The following is a 22,534-nucleotide window of genomic DNA, read 5'->3' as shown; positions in this document are numbered from 1 at the left end:
AGTCCCGAGGCTTCAGTCTGATTTTAAGATTATAAAGGAAAAAAGGGTAATTTGCATAAAGCAATATCCCCCTTGAGGCTATTACGTATTGAAATACCACACTTCCTTTGCATTGTCATAATGCCAGCACCAACAGGTGGCAATCTGATATCATAAAATAACAAGTTTATAATACTGCAGGTTGTTTGAAACAGTCTGATAAAACAGGAAGCAGGAGGGTTTTTTTTTTTATTCCCCCCCTCCCCCCTTTTCTCCCGTTGTATCCGGCCAATTACCCCACTCTTCTGAGCCGTCCCGGTCGCTGCTCCACCCCCTCTGCCGATCCGGGGAAGGCTGCAGACTACCACATGCCTTCTCAGATACATCTGGAGTCGCCAGCCGCTTCTTTTCACCTGACAGTGAGGAGTTTCACCAGGGGGATGTAGCATGTGGGAGGATCACGCTATTCTCCCCAGTTCCCCCTTGCCTGAACAGGCGCCCCGACCGACCAGAGGAGGTGCTAGTGCAGCGACCAGGACACATACCCACATCCGGCTTCCCACCCTCAGACACGGCCAATTGTGTCTGTAGGGACGCGCGGCCAAGCTGGAGGTAACACGGGGACTCGAACCGGCGATCCCCGTGTTGGCAGGCAACGGAATAGACCGGTACACCACCCGTACGCCCCTAGTTTGCAGATAGTTGGGGACAAATGACAGTCGCTGAAATGAAATCAAAGAAAGGATTTATTGAAGACTAAGACAAGTAATTCAAAGCTCTTGAGGGACAGTAGAAAAAAAAAAGAAAGAAAGGACGCACTTCGGCTTCCAACAGAGAAACAGATCACAGTCCCACGGTTGTATTCAGTACATACGGTGGACAGCCGAAGGTACGCAGGACATAGCAGCGGTGAGATTCACAAAATCTGTTATGCTAGTTTGTGTCAAACTGTCAAGAGAAAGAAAAAACAGACCTTTAAACTTTACCTTTGACCGTACATTTGTCACAAGTTAGAGATTTCTCAACTTTTTTGAGTCATACAATCTTCGAGAGCAAATTTAACTGAAGTAGTTACTTAGTTTTTCACAAAAGACAACTGCTGCATTTAAAAAGGAAAGAACAGTACTGTCTCTACTTTTCTCAACCAAAGACATACCCTTTTCAATAACTCAGGTATTGAATATCAATGTACTTTACATTGTTTTTATAACTGTTAGTGCCTTAAAAATCTAAACACGTAACCTAAATCGATGACAGACACAAACCTACAGACGTCTTTGAGCTCTAAAGCAACGCAGTGTTGATCCTTTCTATTTTATGTGGTGAAAATTATTCAATCGTTTAAAAACACAAATGGTCTACAATCAATGAGAGTACACCACACACATACACGACAACCTCTTTATCTCCTAAAAAGACATGGATAAATGGTGCTACGTGAAAATCCTTTGATAATATAAGTGAGAAATATTAATAGTTCAGGGGTACAACAAACGATAACATCCGTGTTTGGGAATTTAAGGACACGTGAGAGCCCGGTGCCCACTACTGATTGGTCCCACAGAGCAAGGTATTAATCTAATATTCATGCAATACCATTAGGTTCATCACTGCCCTTCCCCCAAAAAACAAAGAAAAAAACACCTTCCATCAACCAGCTGATGTCTTTCACTAGTAGAAAACTGAAAGGCAGTACAAAAGGAAAGAGACTGTGAGCACATGTATCACTGAAATGTTCATTTCTAAGGCACAAATGCATTTGTTATTTCTCATGTTCTCAGAGGAAATTCAGCCATCTTTGAACCTTTGTTGCCTCAATGTTTTCACCCTCACGGGGCCGAAATGACTTGGGTGTCAACTGACCGCAAAAACAAGAGAATCACAACTTTTAACATTAATAATAATGGAAAATTAACACCTAGAACTGAAATCGGCAAGCATACCAAAACTGACTTGAGCAAGTCTTGCTCCTTAAGTCAATTAAACAATTCTTCCTTCACTTAAATTGTGAGAGGGCTCAAACTCTTGACAAATTTTAACCATTCAATAAAGAAGAGATGGCTCGGAAGTTTAAAAAACAAAAAAAACGCCCCTTTATTATCACTATTAATTTTCTGTTTCTGAGACTTACAACTGCTGATAACTACTGTCACCAAAACTGATACAAAGATGGTGGTCTACTGCTTTGGGGTGGAGGAGCCTCCACTGGCTTTGTTCTCCTTATGGTCTATCTCCATGCCGTCATCTGCCAGCTCCCCCTCCTCACTGCCCTGGAACATGTCGTGGGTCCACTTAGGGCTGCTGCCTCCCTTTCGATAGATGAAACGTCCCCGACGGGCTGGGAAGGTCCCTCGGCCCCGCCCACGGTTGTCTGCCCATGCTTTCTCACCATCGCGATCGTCATGCTGGCAGCGCATGAGGGTGAAGGAAGATAAGTAGAAATGAGTAAAAAGTAGCTAATATCCGAATACACTTTACTGTGGCTACTGTAGATGGTGCACCAAGTACAAGACATAGCATGTACTACTGGCAGTACCTGAGAGCCAACAACCACAGTGAGAAACATTCTCTGTAGGATTAGGGCTATTGTACATTGGTCATCAATCCAAGTCTACTGTGTAAAAAAAAAACTCTTCAAAGAGGTACACTACCGTTCAAAAGTTTGGGATCACATTGAAATGTCCATATTTTTGAAGGAAAAGCACTGTACTGTTCAATGAAGATAACTTTAAACTAGTCTTAACTTTAAAGAAATACACTCTATACATTGCTAATGTGGTAAATGACTATTCTAGCTGCAAATGTCTGGTTTTTGGTGCAATATCTACATAGGTGTATAGAGGCCCATTTCAAGCAACTATCACTCCAGTGTTCTAATGGTACAATGTGTTTGCTCATTGGCTCAGAAGGCTAATTGATGATTAGAAAACCCTTGTGCAATCATGTTCACACATCTGAAAACAGTTTAGCTCGTTACAGAAGCTACAAAACTGACCTTCCTTTGAGCAGATTGAGTTTCTGGAGCATCACATTTGTGGGGTCAATTAAACGCTCAAAATGGCCAGAAAAAGAGAACTTTCATCTGAAACTCGACAGTCTATTCTTGTTCTTAGAAATGAAGGCTATTCCATGCGAGAAATTGCTAAGAAATTGAAGATTTCCTATACCGGTGTGTACTACTCCCTTCAGAGGACAGCACAAACAGGCTCTAACCAGAGTAGAAAAAGAAGTGGGAGGCCGCGTTGCACAACTGAGCAAGAAGATAAGTACATTAGAGTCTCTAGTTTGAGAAACAGACGCCTCACAGGTCCCCAACTGGCATCTTCATTAAATAGTACCCGCAAAACACCAGTGTCAACATCTACAGTGAAGAGGCGGCTGCGGGATTCTGGGCTTCAGGGCAGAGTGGCAAAGAAAAAGCCATATCTGAGACTGACCAATAAAAGAAAAAAATTAAGATGGGCAAAAGAACACAGACATTGGACAGAGGAAGACTGGAAAAAAGTGTTGTGGACGGATGAATCCAAGTTTGAGGTGTTTGGATCACAAAGAAGAACGTTTGTGAGACGCAGAACAAATGAAAAGATGCTGGAAGAATGCCTGACGCCATCTGTTAAGCATGGTGGAGGTAATGTGATGGTCTGGGGTTGCTTTGGTGCTGGTAAGGTGGGAGATTTGTACAGGGTAAAAGGGATTCTGAATAAGGAAGGCTATCACTCCATTTTGCAACGCCATGCCATACCCAGTGGACAGCGCTTGATTGGAGCCAATTTCATCCTACAACAGGACAATGACCCTAAACACACCTCCAAGTTGTGCAAGAACTATTTAGAGCAGAAGCAGGCAGCTGGTATTCTATCGGTAATGGAGTGGCCAGCGCAGTCACCAGATCTGAACCCCATTGAGCTGTTGTGGGAGCAGCTTGACCGTATGGTACGCAAGAAGTGCCCATCCAACCAATCCAACTTGTGGGAGCTGCTTCTGGAAGCGTGGGGTGCAATTTCTCCAGATTACCTCAACAAATTAACAGCTAGAATGCCAAAGGTCTGCAATGCTGTAATTGCTGCAAATGGAGGATTCTTTGACGAAAGCAAAGTTTGATGTAAAAAAAATCTTATTTCAAATACAAATCATTATTTCTAACCTTGTCAATGTCTTGACTCTATTTTCTATTCATTTCACAACATATGGTGGTGAATAAGTGTGACTTTTCATGGAAAACACAAAATTGTTTGGGTGATCCCAAACTTTTGAACGGTAGTGTATGTATTCATAAGACTACAAAAAGAAGAAAAACAAAAGATCAACGACAAGCTTCCTGGTTACCACAGCAGATAACATAATGCAGCAACTGATACGGTGTGATGAACAATGCAATGCCTTTAAGCTGGAACTGATCTCTCACCAGTGAGATTGTTTGGATGAATCTATCCATCCTAAATACAAGTTTTGTGTTATGGTAATGGTCTTGGGGGTTGTTATTGAGCACAAGAGCAAGTCTTTAACAAAGACTGAAACAAGAAAGCCAATTCTGGTGATTAAAGTCGCAGATGTGGTATCTCAACGAGACAACTTCTGAGGGCTTTTTCACTTAACAATTTGCTCTGATCTTCCAGAGAGTGTTGCTTGATGACATGACATCAGCTAGATGCCATGGACACCAACTGGTGAAGCGTTATTAATGTTCACATATTCTTATTGAATGACCAGAAACCTGAAGATTGAAAGAAAAAAATAAATCTTTTAATTAAACAGTTTTAATAAGCACATTTAAAATCAACTGCACTTTCTGCTTACTGAACAGAAAGTGAAATTGATTTTAAATGTCTGCAAGAATTGCTAAAATCAAATCAGCAGCTTTCAGAGACTCACCAAATAATACTTCCTACTCTTGGGAGTGTATTCAGGGTCCCACTCCTCTTCCGTAGGGCGGACTGGGGCATTCACATTGGGAGGGTTGCCATTGCTGTTGTTGCCTGGGTAGTTGCCCCTGTTCCAGCCTCTTCCCCTCACTCTAGGGTACTGAAATGAAAACAAGATGCAGTCCATCTGTCAAGAAGCAAGTACATGTCACCATCATTTTTAACTGTTATTCTTTCCAGAAAAGGTCTGACCAAAAGTTACACTGATTTTCAACTGATAAATCAGGCACAGCAGGAAAACAGACAGCAAATATGAGATCCGACCAAAGAATCATAGGAGAGACAGAACAAAGATGTTCTTATGCTGCGTATTATACAGGTTATACTGCAGATATTTATTCAGAGTGGTAGGATGTCACCAATTTGTGCTACTTTACCTTAATAAAGTGCATGGAATATGTATGAAAGAGTGTCATCATTATCATCATCATCATCCACAATATGTTCCTTTACATTAGGAGGAAGGAACAGAGCAGAGAAGCGAAGTCTACAGTGATGTCATTAGGACAGAGAATTGCAAGAGAATGAGACATCAGAACCTCACAGTGAAAACACAGTGTATGGAACAGCAGATGAGCATGTTAGTGTGGGGAACTTACAAATCCGCGTCCTCTGCCCCTGTCCATGTTGTGGGCCTCATAATCCCGGGGACCCCTATCTCCGGGCCCGCTGTAGTCGCGCGGGGGATAGCGTGGGTGAGGATAGCCCTCCTCCAAATGCTCCAGCCCCTCCCTCATGTACTCCTTACCCCTAAAAGATGGAGGATATGGGGAGGGAGAGGACGAGGAGGAAGAAGAGGATGGGGAGCGTTCCCGCTTCTTCTTGCTCTTCCTGTGGATGAGAAATACGGTATGACTTCTACAGATGAACATGTCTAAACGGAATTTTTGGAAACCCATTGTTACCCAGAGGCTACAAGGAACATAGCGCTATGGACAATGCTCAAATGCTTCAATCTTCCCCTTTTCTTGTCACTCCTCCAACATGGTGCGGCAGTTAGCGCTCCACAAATATTGTAGAACAGAGCCTCTAATATCCACATTATGATATGGAGGGAGATAAGTTACAAATGTCCTGAAGAGGTTGGCACACAATGGGCTCACATATTAAACCTACTTAGATTTTTTATGATGTTTGGCAGACTTCTCGGAAGACCTCTCTCTGCTAGGTCCCCGGGAGCCTCCTGAACTCTTGCCCCCGTCCCTCTTGTACTCGCGCTCCTTCCCGGCAAACCTTTTTCGTCTCTCAATATCCAAGCGCAGGTCCATCACATCCCCTTTGAGTTTTTTACCTGGTTCCTGCAGAGATACCATCAGTATGCCCACGTTAGCCGTTATGCTAATGATTTCATGATTAAACAATTTCTAAAGCCACGGTGTAATTATGAACATGCATGTTCAGAATATGGATAAAACTTATAGTCAATGTTGGAAGAAACTTAAAAACCCAAGACAGAAAAATTGCAGTTTCAATGAGGTGGATAGGAATATGTGAGGCATGTGTCTCTGGACTCCCTCTAGTGGTGGTGATGATCACAAAAAAGATTCCTGTCAAAAACAGTCAAAATCACAACTTATGATGTATAATCTGTACATACACCAATCAGCCAAATCATTAAAACCACCTGCCTAATATATTGTGTCGGTCCCCCTCATGCCGCCAAAACAGCTCTGACCCGTTGAGGCATGGACTCCACAAGACCTCTGAAGGTATCCTCTGGTATCTGGCACCAAGACGTTAGCGGCAGATCCTTTAAGTCCTGTACATTGCGAGGTGGGGCCTCCATGGATCGGACTTGTTTTTCCAGCACACCCCACAAATGCTCGATTGGATTGAGATCTGGGGAATTTGGAGGCCAAGGCAACACCGTTGAACTCTTTGTCATGTTCCTCAAACCATTCCTAAACATTTTTTGCAGTGTGGCAGGAGGCATAATCCTGCTGAAAGAGGCCATTGGCATCAGGGAATACCATTGCCATTAAGGGGTGTACTTGGTCTGCAACAATGTTTAGGTATTTGGTACGTCTCCAAGTAACATCCACATGAATGCCAGGACCCAGGGTTTCCCAGAAAATTGCCCAGAGCGTCACACTGCCTCTGCTGGCTTGCCTTCTTCCTATAGTGTATCCTGGTGCCATCTCTTGCCCAGGTATATGATGTACACGCACCTGGCCGTCCGTCCACATGATGTAAAAGAAAATGTGATTCATCAGGTCAAGCCACCTTCTTCCATTGCTCGATGGTCCAGTTCTAACACTCACATTCCCATTGTAGGCACTTCGGCAGTGGACAGGGGTCATCATGGGCACTCTGACTGGTCTGTGGCTAAGCAGCCCCGTACGCAGCAAGCTGCGATGCACTTTGTTTTGACACCCGTCAATCATAGTCAGCATTAAATTTTTCAGCAATTTTAGCTACAGTAGCTCTTCTGTGGGATTGGACCAGACAGGCTCGCCTTTGCTCCCCATGCGCATCAGTGAGCCTTTGGTGCCCATGACCCTGTTGCTGGTTCACCGGTTGTCCTTCCTTGGACCACTTTTGGTAGGTACTGACCACTGCATAGCCAGAACACCCCACAAGACCTGCCATTTTGGAGAGGCTCTGACCCAGTTGTCTCGCCATCACAATTTGGCCCTTGTCAAAATCGCTCAGATCCTTACACTTGGTAATTTTTCCTGCTTCCAACACATCAACTTCAAGAACTGACTGTTCACTCACTGCCTAATATGTCCCACCCCTTGACAGGTGCCATTGTTAATGAGATAATCAATGTTATTCACCTACCTGTCAGTGGTTCTAATGTTTTGGCTGATCAGTGCATATTATTTAGATATTTGTGTGTGCGTGTGTGTGTGTGTGTGTGTGTGTGTGTATGTATACAATATGTAAAATTTAAGTACAAATACAGTAAAATACTTTTTGAACAAGTAGGAAAAGAAAAAAAAGCACACGAAGAGGCAAAAAAACCCAACTATAAGTTATATAATACCATTTTCCACAACTGAGTATCAACTATTGCTAGTTTCAAGAATAAGAACCAGCAGCATGCACATATCGGTTTAAAAATAAATTAATAATAATAATTATTAATTATTATTAATATTAATAATGATTAATAATTATACATTATGAATATATTATGAATAATAGTAATAGTAACTTCACAGTTTTTTTTCTTTGTCTTGCTTGATTTTTGAGAAAAAATACTTACAAGGTAATGGCATTGATTAGGGTCCCTTGAGAGGCTTGGACTCAGGATCTTAATTCACCTCCTTTTAGCCTTTGCTTGGGTTGGTATATACCCAATCAATAACCATATCTCTTAGGCTGGGGGCTTTCTTGGCATTTACAATATGCAATTGGGCTCTTTTGATATAGATAATGCATCCTTTGAAAGAAAAGCACAAAGCTGAATACTGCTGCTTTGGACCGTCTCAAATTTGTTCGTTTCCAAATACGCCAAATGTCAAAAAGACTGGTCACCTTGTAGCTGGTCTCCTCCATATCCTCAAACAGTTGAGAGTGCCTCTTAAAGGCACTGGGGGAGACATCGATTCTCCTGAAAGGGAGACAAAATCAAAAAATGACACTGCATGTTACACAAAATTGTAACATAAAACTCTTGCAAGTTGTGAATCTGTAGTTCAATGGGTGGAGTGAGGTGTCAACATTGGCGCCAGATAAGATGTCCAATTACCACTAGCACCAGCCAAATTGAGAATTTATAAACTAAAGGTACAGTAAGTAAGGCAAAGGTTCTGTTGCTGATTTAATGGTCTACACAGTACAAAGGGGAAAAGTAGCAGAAAGAGTAACAACCTTTGATTAGAATGGTTAAGAGCAGTCAGCAAAGAAGCATGTTATAATTCCCACATTATTCTACAACAGTGGTTCTGAAGTAGGGATGGGTACTGAAAGTTGGTATTTAACGGGCACCGGTGCTAAATTATTTAAGACTGTAGTATTGATAAGCTCTGACATTAACAGTTCTGCTATCATATTGCAGAAATTAAGAAAATAAATATCCTATTTCCTGTTATCTTGCACCTTTTATCTAACAAACTCTGTTTCTAATTTGCAATGAGATTAAGGCATTTGTCTATGATGCATTTTTACTATTCCCAATCCAGAAGAGATCTCCCTCTCTTGGAGCCTGTCGTATGTGTGAGCCGAGGGGTGGGGCCAGCTCTCTTCCTCGTTCTCTCAGACACATGCATGTGCGCATGCACACACACACACACACACACACACACACACACACACACACACACACACACACACACACACACACACACAGCTTGCTCTTAGTGACAATGGCAGAGAGAACTTTTTTGGGGGGGGGATTTTCCCCCTTTTTCTCCCCAATTGTACTTGGCCAATTACTCTACTCTTCAGAACCGTCCCGGTCGCTGCTCCACCCCCTCTGCCAATCCGGGGAGGGCTGTAGACTACCACATCCATCCCCTGATACATGTGAAGTCGCCATCTGTTTCTTTTCACCTGACGGTGAGGAGTTTCACCAGGGGGACATATCGCATGGGAGGATCCCCCCAATTCCCCCTCCCCCCCGAACAGGCGACCCGACCAACCAGGGCGGGTGCTAGTGCATTGACCAGGACACATACCCACATTCAGCCTCCCACCCGCCGACACGGACAATTGTATCTGTAGGGACGCCCGACCAAACCGGAGGTAACATGAGGATTCAAACCGGTGATCCCTGTGTCGGTAGGCAATAGAAGTTTTTTACGCTACCCGGATGCCCGGCAGAGAGAATTTAACGGTCAAAAGTCTGATTATACTTCACTAGAATCAATGCTGACAATGCTCGTTGCAACAAGTCTTTTACATGTAAAGGCGGAAACACAAGCAATCTTTCAAGACATCCAGCTAAAATGCATCAAATACAGTCAGAGAAATGCAGTTTTCAACTGCCTAGCTCATAGTTCATCTCTCGTTGCCCCATCTACCTCAGTATGTTATGTATGCTAGCAGCCTAGAGCCCACATGGAGTTAATTAAATTATACAAACATGGGTTGATGATGAAAAGTAATGCTTAGTCCAGACTTGAGAAATAAATGCTAATTCTGTTGTTAATTTGTTTCATTTTTTCTTTAAAAATTAGTAAAAAGAACCAATAAGATTATCGTTAAAGTACCAGATCAATAAGCAGTATCGGTAAGAGTAGTAGTATCATTAAAAACTTAACGATACCCATCCCTATGAAGTCCAGCCCTCAGGAACCCCAGTACTGCTGGCTTTTTATCCTGCCAGGTTCTCCATCTGTCTAATGAGGGCAGGTTTAGATCTGGCATGAGACATGAACGTAATTAACTGTCAGGCAGAAAACCAGCAGTACTGGGATCCCTGAGAACCGGAGTTGAAAACCAACACTCTAGAAAGACCAAAGAGAGGGGTTGTCTTTCTTTAAAGTGATACTGACATCAAAATCTGAAAATTCCTATTGATAGGCTATGTTCCGAGTTAGAATGTGACCACGGAGAAATTCAGTGGCCAAAACAGCGTGTCTGCAACCACTCAAGAGAGATCTGTGATTGACTGTAGATGGTGTCCAGTGACAAATTGTGCCGGTGGATACGTAGACACCAGTCAATTTCCACATAGGGTTACACAGCCCTCTATACTACCTATGAGAGCTGTGGATAACTGGATCCATGTCAAACTTCACCACGCTACCGCTCATGTTTAAAACCCTAAAATAAAAACTTTATATCCACGTACCTGTGTGTTATTGTTGTTTGTAACAGCTTTTGAGTTATGAAGTCAAAATACTCCCCAAATTGTGATATTAACCAAAGTTTATCGGTCAGTTATCATGTCGGTGGACATGAGCGGTATGAGCGGTAGTGCGATGACATCAGGAAGATAGTAGCCAATAGCTTTGAATTCATAAAATCACACCTATTTTTGGTTAGGATTCAAACTCCCAATGTTAAAAAATGTGTTCAGAAAGAGCATGTCAGTCTCTCTTTAAACATCATGTTTGATTAGCCCATCGCAGGAATGATACCCTCACCTGTGGATTTCTGGACTCTTCCTTGGCTTCATCATTTCTGCCTCAGCAGCTTTTCTTTGGTACATGGCAAACCGCTCACTTAAAGTCATGTCCACGGAGCGGAAGTGCTGGGCTGAAAAGAAAAGTTTGTGATTCTACATATGACAGCAAAGAATCTGATAAATTCAGTTGCTTTGAAATTATTTTTGCATCCAAGTCAAATGAGTCATCATCATCTGACATTTGATCTAAGATTAAAAATGACCCAAGTAAACTGTCCAAAGTCCAAACCCTGGTGTCCTATTGAGACACTAGAATCTTGAAAATGGAGAAGCATAATGCAAGATCGTACAGTACCTTTTATGTAGTGCACAATAGTGACTATGTGCTGCGCGAACAGCTCTGAGGGGCTACGACAAAGCTGTGCTGACTGAATGTGTTGGAAAATGGAGGTGAACTCCTGTTCTTTCTTAACTGGAACCACTAGATCTCTGGACCGGCGGTGGTCTTTAGGCACAGAGGAGCTGAGAAACAGCGAGGACAGGAGAGAGCAAGAACCAGGAGGGAGAGTATTGTGGGTTACTACCGCTGAAAAGCATATACTTGTTTTATTTACATTTTCATGAACAGACATAGTGCACATACCTGGGCATGTCATCCAAGGCGCCGATTTTAAGCTCAAAGTCCTCCCTCGTCACAGACAGCCGGGGAGTGGGTGCCTGCTCACTGGGAGGGACGCCCCCTGGGAACAAGGGCCTGTCCTTTTCTCTGCTGTCAGAAAGTCGGGCAGGAGCTGAAATGGGGGACAGACTCCTCCTGGATTTCTCTTTCTCCTTCTTCTCCTTCTTCTTGGCCTTCTCTTCCTTCTTGGAGCTGTGTTTGCGGCTGTGGTACAGCTCCTCCCCAACATGTTCCATGTCCTCCTCTGGCTCCTCAGCATCTCTTCGGCTTTTCTCTTTGACTGGTGGATACGAGGTTGGATAATTGGGCTCATCCTCCCACTTGCCATATATGTCCCGCGGCGTGAGGGTGTTTTTGGGCTTGACATCTGCATCCTCCCCGGCCTCCCTGTCCTTCAGCCCATGAGACTTCAGGAACTCCTCTTCTTCTGCTTCGAAGAAAGGCAATCCTTTCTCTTCCTTGAGTTCACCATAGGCAGCAGCAGTAACATCATAGAGGCCTCCCCCCTTGCCGTTGCCTTTCTCAAGCTCTCTCTCCACAGTGCTCTGCTCCTTATCCCGGCTATCTTCATTGTCAGCTGCCTGCTTTTTATTTTTATTCTCTGCCAAAAACCTAAGACAGACAAGCACACCAAGCCTCATCACATGCTATTTAAAGTAGTGGTAATATGTGCTTACTTTTTATCATGGGTAATATTGTCAAAGGTTGAGGAAATTGACAGTCGAGTGAAATTGAGAAATTGCAAGAGGCGAGATGAAAACATTTGCACAGAAACATACAATTGTTTGATAGAAATAGATTTCATACATCAAGTCTTTCTATGAGGTCAACATACAGATTTCATTTGATTATTAATCACCTGTTTTCAAACCTTTCCTATTGAGCTTCTCCCTAAATTGAACCTTGTTTTTCTCCAGCTGATAAAAGGCCAACACATTTATGGCCCTTGAATTCATTTTTGTCCCCTCGTAATACTGGATGAGTGCATTCTGAGTGCTGCTAAGTACGGTTCGCAGAAAACATGGTGCAGTTCTCTCATAAAAATAGCTAGAGAGGGAATTAGAGCATACATTATTTAGATGATGATACAGGAGCCTTCCTTGCCAAACTATCTCAAAGTGAGCACAACGCTGTTTCGAGATCTTTCAAAATGACCAGGTTATATGCAGAAGTGGAAAAACCTGGTCCAGAAAGTAAAAACTATGTGTCTTTACTCCACCCATGTACTAAACCATCAGATTGCACTGACTAGTTTCCCAAATTAGCTGGTTTAATACATGGATGGAGTTAAGACACGGTTTGGGTTTTTACTTTCTGGGCTGGGTTTTTCCACCTCTGGTTATATGACAATCATTTACATCTCTACTGCCTGAGAAAATTTGAGTGTAACCACATGCTGCAGTCTTTTCAAATAGATTTAGTTAGACCTACATTGGCTGTCTCCTTGGATAACATGAATGTTGCTCAAGAATATTTCACCTCCTTTCTTCTCAACTGCATATGAAGGCACACTTTTATGACATATTGAACAGTGTATGCCTTGTGAAGAATAGGTAATCTAAAGACCATTTCTTTAGGTGAATTAACTTGAAACCATGTAGCCTTAGTCGAGGCGGGAAAGTAACTTTCATGTTGCCTCCTAGCTAGTAATCCAAAACCCATTTATCCCCTTTGTATCCAGCCAATTACCCCACTCTTTCGAGCTGTCCTAGTTGCTGCTCCACCCCCTCTGCCGAGCCGGGGAGGGCTGCAGACTACCACATGCCTCCTCTTATACATGTGGAGTCGCCAGCCGCTTCTTTTCACCTGGCAGTGAGGAGTTTCACCAGGGGAACGTAGCATGTGGGAGGATCATGCTATTCCCCCTCAAACAAGCACCCCGACCTGACCAGGGGAGGTGCTAGTGCAGCAACCAGGACACATACCCACATCCGGCTTCCCACCCACAGACACGGTCAATTGTGTCTGTAGGAACGCCCGACCAAGCCGGATGTAACACAGGAATTCGAACCTACAATCCCCATGTTGGTAGGCAATGTAACAGACTGCCACACTACCTGGAGCCCTCCTTTGTTTATTGTACCTTCCACCCACGCCATCGGACTTTTTTCTTTTTTCTTAAATCGTGTTGGACAGCTGTTCAGCCTGTCTTTACAGCTTATTGATTAGCAAAGATCTCAAGTTGATTTATTTTGTTTAATTGAAGAAGAGTGGCCTATAGGCTGTAATGTTTCAGTAAAATTAGATTTTCACATCAATGTTCGTACAAAATGGTAGTGTTAGAATCTTTTGCTGGCACTACTCATTTGCAAAGACAGCAAATTACTTCATTAAGGTCCTTCAGCTTGCTGGTTGCATCTGGTTTAAAACCAAGAGTATTCTTTTTAGTATTCTTTTTCAAAATGAGATCTTTCATGATCGCAGTGGCTGAAAATGGCCAGCGCACACAGGGCGAATATATGAGCAATCGCCAATTGTTGGGCTGATGGTGGCTGGTAGGTAAATTTTGACATATTGCCCTACCCTAGTCCGTACCATGTATTTCCATTTAAATAACAGTTTAAATGACTGAAAATGCCCTGCCTAATACAAACATTACAGTATTCACGTTGCCATAAACTCATTTAGTTTACCACTGCGGCCGACTTCACGATGAAACTTCCCTGAAGTGCAAAGACAGACAACAGCCTGCTACTTTTTCCAATTTGTTATTTGCACTTAAAATGAGAAGTCATATGTCTTCCATTATAAACTGTATTCATCCCTGGACCTTTGTGGGTTGGCACAAATTAAAAATAATTGAAAGAATAATTACATGTCACATACTGAGGACACAATCTGTGAAGAAAAGCAGAAAACACAATGGAAACAGATTTAAATTGTTTAGAGAAGAAATTAACATACTTTTTGAATGCAGAGGACATCGCAGTCTTGTCTCCAGTCTTGGTATCTTCCTTTGAAAAGAATCCAAACCCGCTGAAGGAGGTTGTCGGCCCTGACCTGGTAGGGCTCTTTGGAGGAAGAGAAGGAGCAGGAGCAGGTGCAGGAGCAGGCGCAGGAGCAGGAGCAGGGGAAGGGGCACTGCCTATGGTTCTCCAAAGGGGACCACCACTCCCAGGCCCTTTCTTTTCAGGGCCCACTGGAGTGTCCTCTTTAGCACAGGCAGCAAGGCCGGCCTGAGGACTGGTTTGTTTGGGGCTAGTGTCATAGTCGAGCCATTTACCTCCTGATGCCTTTTCAATAGCACTACCATCTGCTGGTTTACTTGTGACCTCCACCTGGCCTTCAGCAGGCTTGTCTTTAGTCTCCTTGGCAGTGGGCTTCCCTTTGCTACTGCGGCGCCGTGGGGATGATGAACGGGAACGAGAAGAGTAGCTTGAGCGCCTAGACCGCCGGGATCGGCCGGAAGATGACCGATCGGAGTAGCGGGAGTGGCTACGGCTTGCCGAGCGCTTCCTGGGAGTGCGAGAGCGAGAGCGTCCCCTCCTTGGGCTGTGGGAGTGGTGGTCCTGGTCATGATGGTGATCGTGCCAGTTGCTGCCGCCCTGCCAGTTGTTGGCTCTGTAGCCGTAATTGCCTCCTCCCCTGTTCTGGTAACGACCACGTGGGAAATATCCTCGGTTCCTGCCACGGTAGTGGAAGGGCCTACGGTAGCCACGGTTGTAGCCCCTGTACCCTCCCCGGTTGTTCTGGTAATCCCGGGATGGGTAATTTCTGTGGGAGGGAGAGTGTGATCTGGAACGGGAACGAGACCTAGAACTAGGGGAAAGCAAGGTGGGAGGGGACAGTAGTAGAAGCAGAAAGTTAGAGGTAAAGCTTGTGGTGGGTCCAACTCCAGTGTACTGAGCACCTATGTTTTCTGTCAGTAACACCCAGTTTCACATCAACAATTAAACAGACTCATATTGCAGGCTAGTAAAAACAACTGCAGGCTTATACTTTGGGCAACTGATCTGTTATCATGGAACAGGAGGAGGTTCAAAGGTTAACTTGAATGAGAGGGGTGGTTAAACACAGAGAACCTCGCACCGAGACTCAACACCTTCGTGTACAGCTTTCATTAGCCAGACGGGGTTTGCCTTAACTTTCAGCTCATTGTTTACATCATTCAGCCAGAAGATGGCACCACTCCTCCCAGATATAAAACAGCGGCTAAACTGTGACTCAGAAGTTAAGTCAATTTTATTTGTATAGCCCATTATCACAAATTACAAACTTGCCTCAGTGGGCTAACCAGTTGAGAATGTAGTCTAGAGTGAAGCTTGCAAAGAGGAGAGAGAGCATTCAACTTCTGAGTCACGGGACCAGTTTATCCACTGTTTTATAGCAGGAGGAGAGGGGCCATCTTGATGAAAGTATGATAGATTGCTAAAATCAGCCAAGATGTCATTAGGTTGTGCTGCTTTGCAATCAGTAAGGTACCAGTGTTGTTTAAAAATGTGTGTATCAATACAAAGATGGCAGGAGTGTAGTTTGAGACAAACTAAATTAAATCCTGATTGGACATGTCTCATGTTGCAAAAGAGGGGTGACAGCACAACTGAAATTTGAGCTCTTCATTTTCCTAATGGTATTTACAGAGCGTTAAGGCCAGGCTTTAATATTATCATTTGACTTTTGTCTGAATGTTTCTATGATCATCAGTTGAAATTCATAAACATGATAAATTTTTGCAGGTTATTATGATTACAAACAAAAAAAATGAATGAAAGCATGATGTTAGCAGATACAGACAAGAAACACATCTGTTAAAAAAAAATTAAATGAGGCATCAGGACACTGTCATCGATGATTTCCTTTCAAACAAAATTTGAGTGGACTGGCTGTAAAGAGAAGTTGTTTAAACACAAAAAAACTCTCGACAGATACAGGATATTCACTTTATGTCCAAAAACACAAGGCTGAAGAGATGGTGGATTTACCTGTAACGACGTTTTCTGGATCTTGAGCGGGAGCGGCTTCTGGAGTGAGACCGAGAGTAAGACCTGGACCTGGACTTTGACCTAGATCTGGAATGGGACCGCTGTGGAGAATCCAGGGCCTTTGACATCTTGACTGGGGTTGTCTAAATAACCCTGGACAACAAACAAAGAAGTGAATTGCTCATGAACACAAATTAATCATTGAATGTTGACTGAATGAATGAAAGTAAACACTTACTGAAGAATTGCAAGCAACTTTTTCTCCTTTAAGTATTAACGCCCCTCAAAATTCAGTCACTCAGTTCAAGAAAATACCTCACTGCTCTGTCTGCTTGCCTCAGTAGTCTCAACTGCAGTTATACTTTTCCAGAGCTGCTGACAGCTTAGGGTTAGGAGGATGTACATGACACTATATCCATCTGTCATGACAACCTCAGGCAAACAACTTTTAAGCCAACCAGTAATGACCTCCAAAGCTCCTTATGACCTTCATAGCATCTGAACAAAATCTCAAATAGTGTGGCGGCTAAAATTAGCAACAATATATGAAGGCTGGGCTAAGAAATATTGCACAAAGGATGCCTCATCTCTAAGACCTTGGCAGACAGCTGCAACAGCATATCAAAATGTGCACAGACTGTATGCCTGCAGCAAAGGGAGGGAGGATAAACAAAGCTGTCATTCTGTAGACATAAGATAGTCTACTCAACAGGAACATGACCTGGCTGGCTTCAGTTGAGAGATGCAACCCAAATACCCTTATTATTTATGAACAGCTGAAACAATGCCTGCAACTGACACATTTAGCTTCAAAAGCGCAGACGCTGTGTAACGTATTTTCTCATTTCTGAGACAGATTCCCTTAAGAACCCATTTGGGGCCTCACAATTAATGACGCATGATTAAATCCACGGCTTGACTTTCCAACCAATAGAAAGCCTTTGGATACAGGCAGTACTAAAACACTTCATTACATGAAGTTCAATGCATCACCACCCAGTATCACCTGTGCCCTGCCCTTTTTTCATTTTTCTTTTTTAAATGGGGGAGAAGGGAAAGGGGAGTAACTGTTTGACATCAGACTGTTCAATGGGGGCAGTAACATTATACTTGTTTTTTCATGTATGACATGTCTGCGGACAAGAGTACTTGTGCATGTATGTCAAAGAAAACTGACCTGAGTCATCTGGACACGTTTATTGAGAGAGAAACATTTCACTCATCTAACTGACCTCTAAGGATGCACTCTTAGATCCCCCACCTCGGTCCAGGGATAGTTGTTCCCTCTTCAGATAGATGGCCTCTTTTGACTCCCTGTTCAAACCAGCGTTCCTCTTTATCAAGGATGTGCACATCCTCATCCTTGAAGAGTGGCCACTGGCCTGTAGATGGGCGTAGACTGTGGAGTCCTGGCCTGACATGTTAGCTTTTCTGTGTTGTGCCATCCTCTTGGCCAGCATCTGTTTAGTTTCCCCGATGTACAAGTCACGGCAATCCTCTCCGTACTTAACAGTGTACACTATATTGCTGTTTGTGACAGGGGAGCCGATCCTTGAGGTGCACTAATTTCTGGCACAGTGTGTTTTGGGATTTGAAAGCAACTGAGATGCGATGTTTGAAAAATACACGTCTCAACTCTTCTGACACTCCTGCCACATACAGAATCACCACTGGTTTACACTTATGCAGCTGCTGTCCTTCTTCTCTCTTCGATTGGCTGGTACACTGTTTGGGCGTCTTCTTGGCTTTGACAGACACCCAGTTAGGATAACCACACTTAACCAAGGCCTGTTGAATGTAGGATTTCTCCCCTTCCCCGGCCGCTATGTCAGTGGGGACGTTGTCAGCTCAGTTGCACAGCATCCTGATGACTCCTAGTTTGTGCTCCGGTGGATGATGAGAATCAACCCTTAAGTACTTATCAGTATGCACTGGCTTATGGTAAACATCAACAGTCAAATGTTCCCATCACCAATTGCAATTTCAGTCTAAGAAGGCTAACCTGTCATTTTTCACATCCTTCCTGGTGAACCTGATGTGGCTGTCCACAGAGTTAATGTGGTTGGTGAAATGTGGTACGTCCTGAGATTTAATTTTAACCCTGGTGTCATCCACAAATCTTAACCAATGGCTAGGTGGTGTCCCTGGATAGGACATCACAGCCCTCTTTTCCACTTCCTCTATATACAAGTTGGCCACTATATGTGAGACTGGGGAACCCATAGCACACCCATGCCTCTGCCTACAGTATTGTCCCCTGTATATGAAATATGTGGACTGAAGACACGGCTTCAGGAGCAGACACACTTGGTCAGTGTTATCTGACATCTGTCGCCATCTTACAATGCTGTGATTGCAAACATTCCCAAATCCTCTGTGACCAGTACACATTGCCATTGAAACTAGAGGTAATGCTCATGGCAATTTGCATAGGAAACAGATCATTTCGGTTGTTATGCCACTGTATTGTTTATAAGGGTGGGGATACCTGCAGTCAGTTAAGACTTAAGAGGTCACTTAGATGAGTGATGAAACGTTTCTCTCTCAATAAACATTGTGTCCAGATGAACTGATTAACCTTCCTTTGATTTTCTTACCTGGATTATTAAGCATGCATAAAGACATTGTGCATGTATGCTTTCAGGACTGCACACAGAGGGCAGAGTTCAACCAGCAGAGAAATTGTGGCAGATTTATTACAAAACTAAACATGTTGGCATATTTAAGCATATTACAGGAAGTGTAAACACTATCATATCACAGGAACACATTTCATCCAGAGCTAATGTATGTCCAACCATCCATTATCTTTAACCGCTTATCCTGCTCTCAGGGCCGCAGGGATGCTGGAGACTATTCCGGCAGTCATTGAGCGGCAGGCGGGGAGACACCCTGGACAGGCCGCCAGGCCATCACAGGGCCGACCCACACATTCATTCCTAGGTACAATTTAGTATGGCCAATTCACCTAACTTGCATGTCTTTGGACTGTGGGAGGAAAACCGGAGCCCCCAGAGGAAACCCACGCAGACACAGGGAGAACATGCAAACTCCACACAAAGGACGACCCGGGATGACCCAGCAAGTTTGGACTACCCTGGGGCTCGAACCCAGGACCTTCTTGCTGTGAGGCAATCGTGCCAACCACTGCGCCACCATGCCGCCCCTAATGTATGTCACTGATACTATATCCAGGGATGATGCTGCACAGCATGGCAACTACATCAAACAGGAAAATGGTAAACTGTTGCATTTTGTGAAGCCAATTTTACAATTTCTGACATCATTTCTCATGCAATCCACGGGTCTCTGAGAAAAAACAAACCTAAAAATACTTTTGCGCACATCATTACCAAACCAAATGCAAATTAAGTGATAATATGCATATGATGTAATGTGACGCTCATGTTTTGGTGATGCTGAATCTAAACTGAACACAATCTTGCCCTCTTTTTCTTTTCACTGACTTTCAACTAACATTATTTTTGACTCATTTTCTTCAACATTAACTAACATGAATAATATTCCATAAATGCATTTCATGTGATGGGTTTTAAAATTCTATGCTCAATTAAATAAACTGGAGGGATTGTTTATAATAGACCACATGGTTAATAATAAGAAGCCGAGTTGGGATGCAGTTTCATCTCCCTATAGCTGTTGCTGTCATTCCCAAGGCTATGCAGAATGCCCTGCAGAGTGTACATGCATGCACTGAATGGTAATTTCTGCGCAGTGCCTCACTGAATTTACTTTCACTGCATTATCAACAGCATCTAACCGAACCTTCTCTTCTCTTGACATAAGAAGGAAAAGGAAGTGGAGTGATCTGCGAATATTTCACCAGAGCATTCCACTTCATCAATGTGTGCAGGTCTCAGGGCATTTGAGTGAAGGATCCTGCCAACTCCCAATGTCTACACAACAAAAGCATTTTGTAAGCAACTGTAATACACTCGCTTTGCCTCGGTTTGAGAATGACAAGTTGCCACAGTTGACAAATCTTGACCTTTGATGCTATGCTATACAGAGAACCTTTTTACCACTTAGTGGAAAGTAAATTTTGAATGGACCAAGACACGTCAGTTTCAATTCAGTTCACCCAGTATGTAACCCCTGGTTCCAATTCTGTTATCAGCAATGCTTAAACAAGGACAGAGAATAAGTACCAAGTGAGTAAAATACCGTAAAGTATCCAAGTCAGTTATTTGTGCCGTATAGCATCCTATAAAGAGCAGTGTAGCAAACAGCACTTAAACAGACAATTCACTATGCACAGGCTCCAAATGTCCTATACATACAACGGAAGGTTTATTTTCCATGGGGGAATTAAAATAGTTTTATCTTAACTGAGTATTTATGTAAAAGTATTATTGGGATGTTTAGAGAGAATCAGTCTGGGTATGTCATCGTTTGCTGGGGCTTTTCATCACAAACTTGATATTTGCAGTACAATGTTGGTTTGTTTACTTTGTAATCTAGCTAGGTTAACCTCTGTACTGATTGTTGAAACGTCTCTGTCCAGTCAAAGAGGAACATGCTGTATTTGAGTTTCAGGGAACTTTAGTCTGCATTACGGGAAAGTCTGACCGCATAAAACAACCTAACCTTTGAATCCCCGTTATCGATTGAAATCAAACCCTACCGTTTGATTTCAATCGATATCCAACGGTAAATCATGCGAGGAGGTTTTGCCTTAAACTTGCGTCGTTGAAGGCAACCTCCAAAATCAAACGTACACGATTGGCCCAGGATAGATTATGAAATGCAGTTATGAAAGTACAACGTATGGTATCTGATACAGATCGCCCTCGTTATACCTTTTCTTTAGCCCTGAAACGAATTTCCTCACACATCACTTTACCACTTTACCATCGCAGAGTGAGTATGACATGAATCTAAGCAAATAAACAATTCATCTACACTACGCACATCCCGACTGGTCGGCTGTTTCAAATTAAATTTAGGCTTAAGAACTCTCTCCATACGATGCGTACGACAATCAAATCCCACATGCACCCCCACAATTGTCACTAAAACGAGTAAAACGGGGGGGGGGGGCAGAGCTGACAATATCATCTTGCTATCAATTAAAGTGGCGGCAGAGAACGCGTCGGCTAACATTTACGCCCGACATCGATTTGGGCTAAAGATTCAGCCTTTCAAGCAGCAACTAGTAACGTTAACTTAGCTAGCAGCGCATTTCCTCAAGCCACGTTAATATTACCATGCTCGCGTTGTTAAAAAGCGCAAAACAGTGAAGTAGTAAAGGTTGATCAGCTGGTTGCTGAGCTATAATTACTGAATTAAACTGCACATACCGTTTGAGTGATTCCACAAGACTTCTCGTTTCTGGACAAAACTGTCTAAACTGAAACGACCTTCGAGGCCAAGCCTTGGTGAACTGCCGCCTCCTTCCTGGTTTTAAGACGTGCCGAGCTAACCAGCGCTAACTAGCGCGACCGTGTGTATGTATATATATCTATAGATACTGGCTGACTAGCTCGATACCTGCTGCTGGCTAGCAGCGCCTAGCAAAGCTAACAGCTTGCTAGTAACAAGCCAAACAGAGCGGACGAAAACGTCGCAACTACAACTGTCGATTTTTCTTGTCAATGCTAACAAAAAATAGCTACGCGGGCATCGCCATTATTCTATCAAACGATGCGAAATGCTAATGTGCGTAGATAACGCAGCATAACATCGGCTAACGACGGTTGGCTGGCTTTAGTTAGACGACTATTTTCTCATTCCGCTACGGTTGCCAACTGCCAGTTGACCGGCAGGGGGCGGCGTTTCGTCACATCCGCACCACAACATGTGAGGCGTGGTTGTCATAACCGCACTCCTGCAGGCCTGCGCCTAGCACGGCGGCGGGAACCTCCATCTTCACGGAATTTGTTCTAGTAACCCCAGAAGCGGACGTGTGTCGGGCTTGGTTCATTGCAAATGCTACGATATCAACACAGCATTCTTTGCTATTCCTCAGGAATGATGTATACGGGAATATACT

At 43.4% G+C, this 22,534-nt stretch overlaps 1 protein-coding gene across 3 annotated transcripts; it reads right to left on the bottom strand.

Annotated features, from left to right (window-relative positions):
- Positions 1-259: 259 nt before the first annotated feature.
- On the bottom strand, positions 260-22,269 carry thrap3b (thyroid hormone receptor associated protein 3b). Of its 3 annotated transcripts, none has more exons than XM_056297840.1 (11): positions 21,843-22,269; positions 16,522-16,674; positions 14,504-15,358; positions 11,564-12,211; positions 11,276-11,442; positions 10,940-11,051; positions 8,385-8,460; positions 6,018-6,199; positions 5,501-5,732; positions 4,852-5,001; positions 260-2,384 (listed from the first exon to the last, which is right to left on the bottom strand). In XM_056297840.1, the coding sequence occupies exons 2-11, from the start codon at positions 16,647-16,649 to the stop codon at positions 2,157-2,159; spliced, it is 2,778 nt and encodes a 925-aa protein (XP_056153815.1). In that variant the 5' UTR covers positions 16,650-16,674; positions 21,843-22,269; the 3' UTR covers positions 260-2,156. The 3 variants fall into 3 exon arrangements, 1 of the variants encoding a protein (XP_056153815.1); XR_008811899.1 differs by lacking the exon at positions 260-2,384 and adding an exon at positions 5,279-5,388 and having other exon boundaries at positions 4,885-5,001; XR_008811900.1 differs by lacking the exon at positions 260-2,384 and adding an exon at positions 5,279-5,388 and having other exon boundaries at positions 4,887-5,028.
- Between the last annotated feature and the right edge of the window lie 265 nt (positions 22,270-22,534).

This window comes from Lampris incognitus, chromosome 18, assembly GCF_029633865.1.
Source record: "Lampris incognitus isolate fLamInc1 chromosome 18, fLamInc1.hap2, whole genome shotgun sequence".
Classification (NCBI taxonomy): domain Eukaryota; kingdom Metazoa; phylum Chordata; class Actinopteri; order Lampriformes; family Lampridae; genus Lampris; species Lampris incognitus.
The sequence above is the reverse complement of the archived record's forward strand: the minus strand, read 5'-3'. Positions and strand labels throughout refer to the sequence as shown.

Coding starts and splice junctions, on each gene's coding strand:
- thrap3b (XM_056297840.1), bottom strand. CDS start 16,649: ATGTCAAAGGCCCTGGATTCTCCACAGCGGTCCCATTCCAGATCTAGG. Junction 6,200..8,384: donor TGGAGGAGACCAGCTACAAG/GTGACCAGTCTT, acceptor GTATCTCTGCAG/GAACCAGGTAAAAAACTCAA. Junction 5,002..5,500: donor GGGGCAGAGGACGCGGATTT/GTAAGTTCCCCA, acceptor TTTTCATTTCAG/TACCCTAGAGTGAGGGGAAG.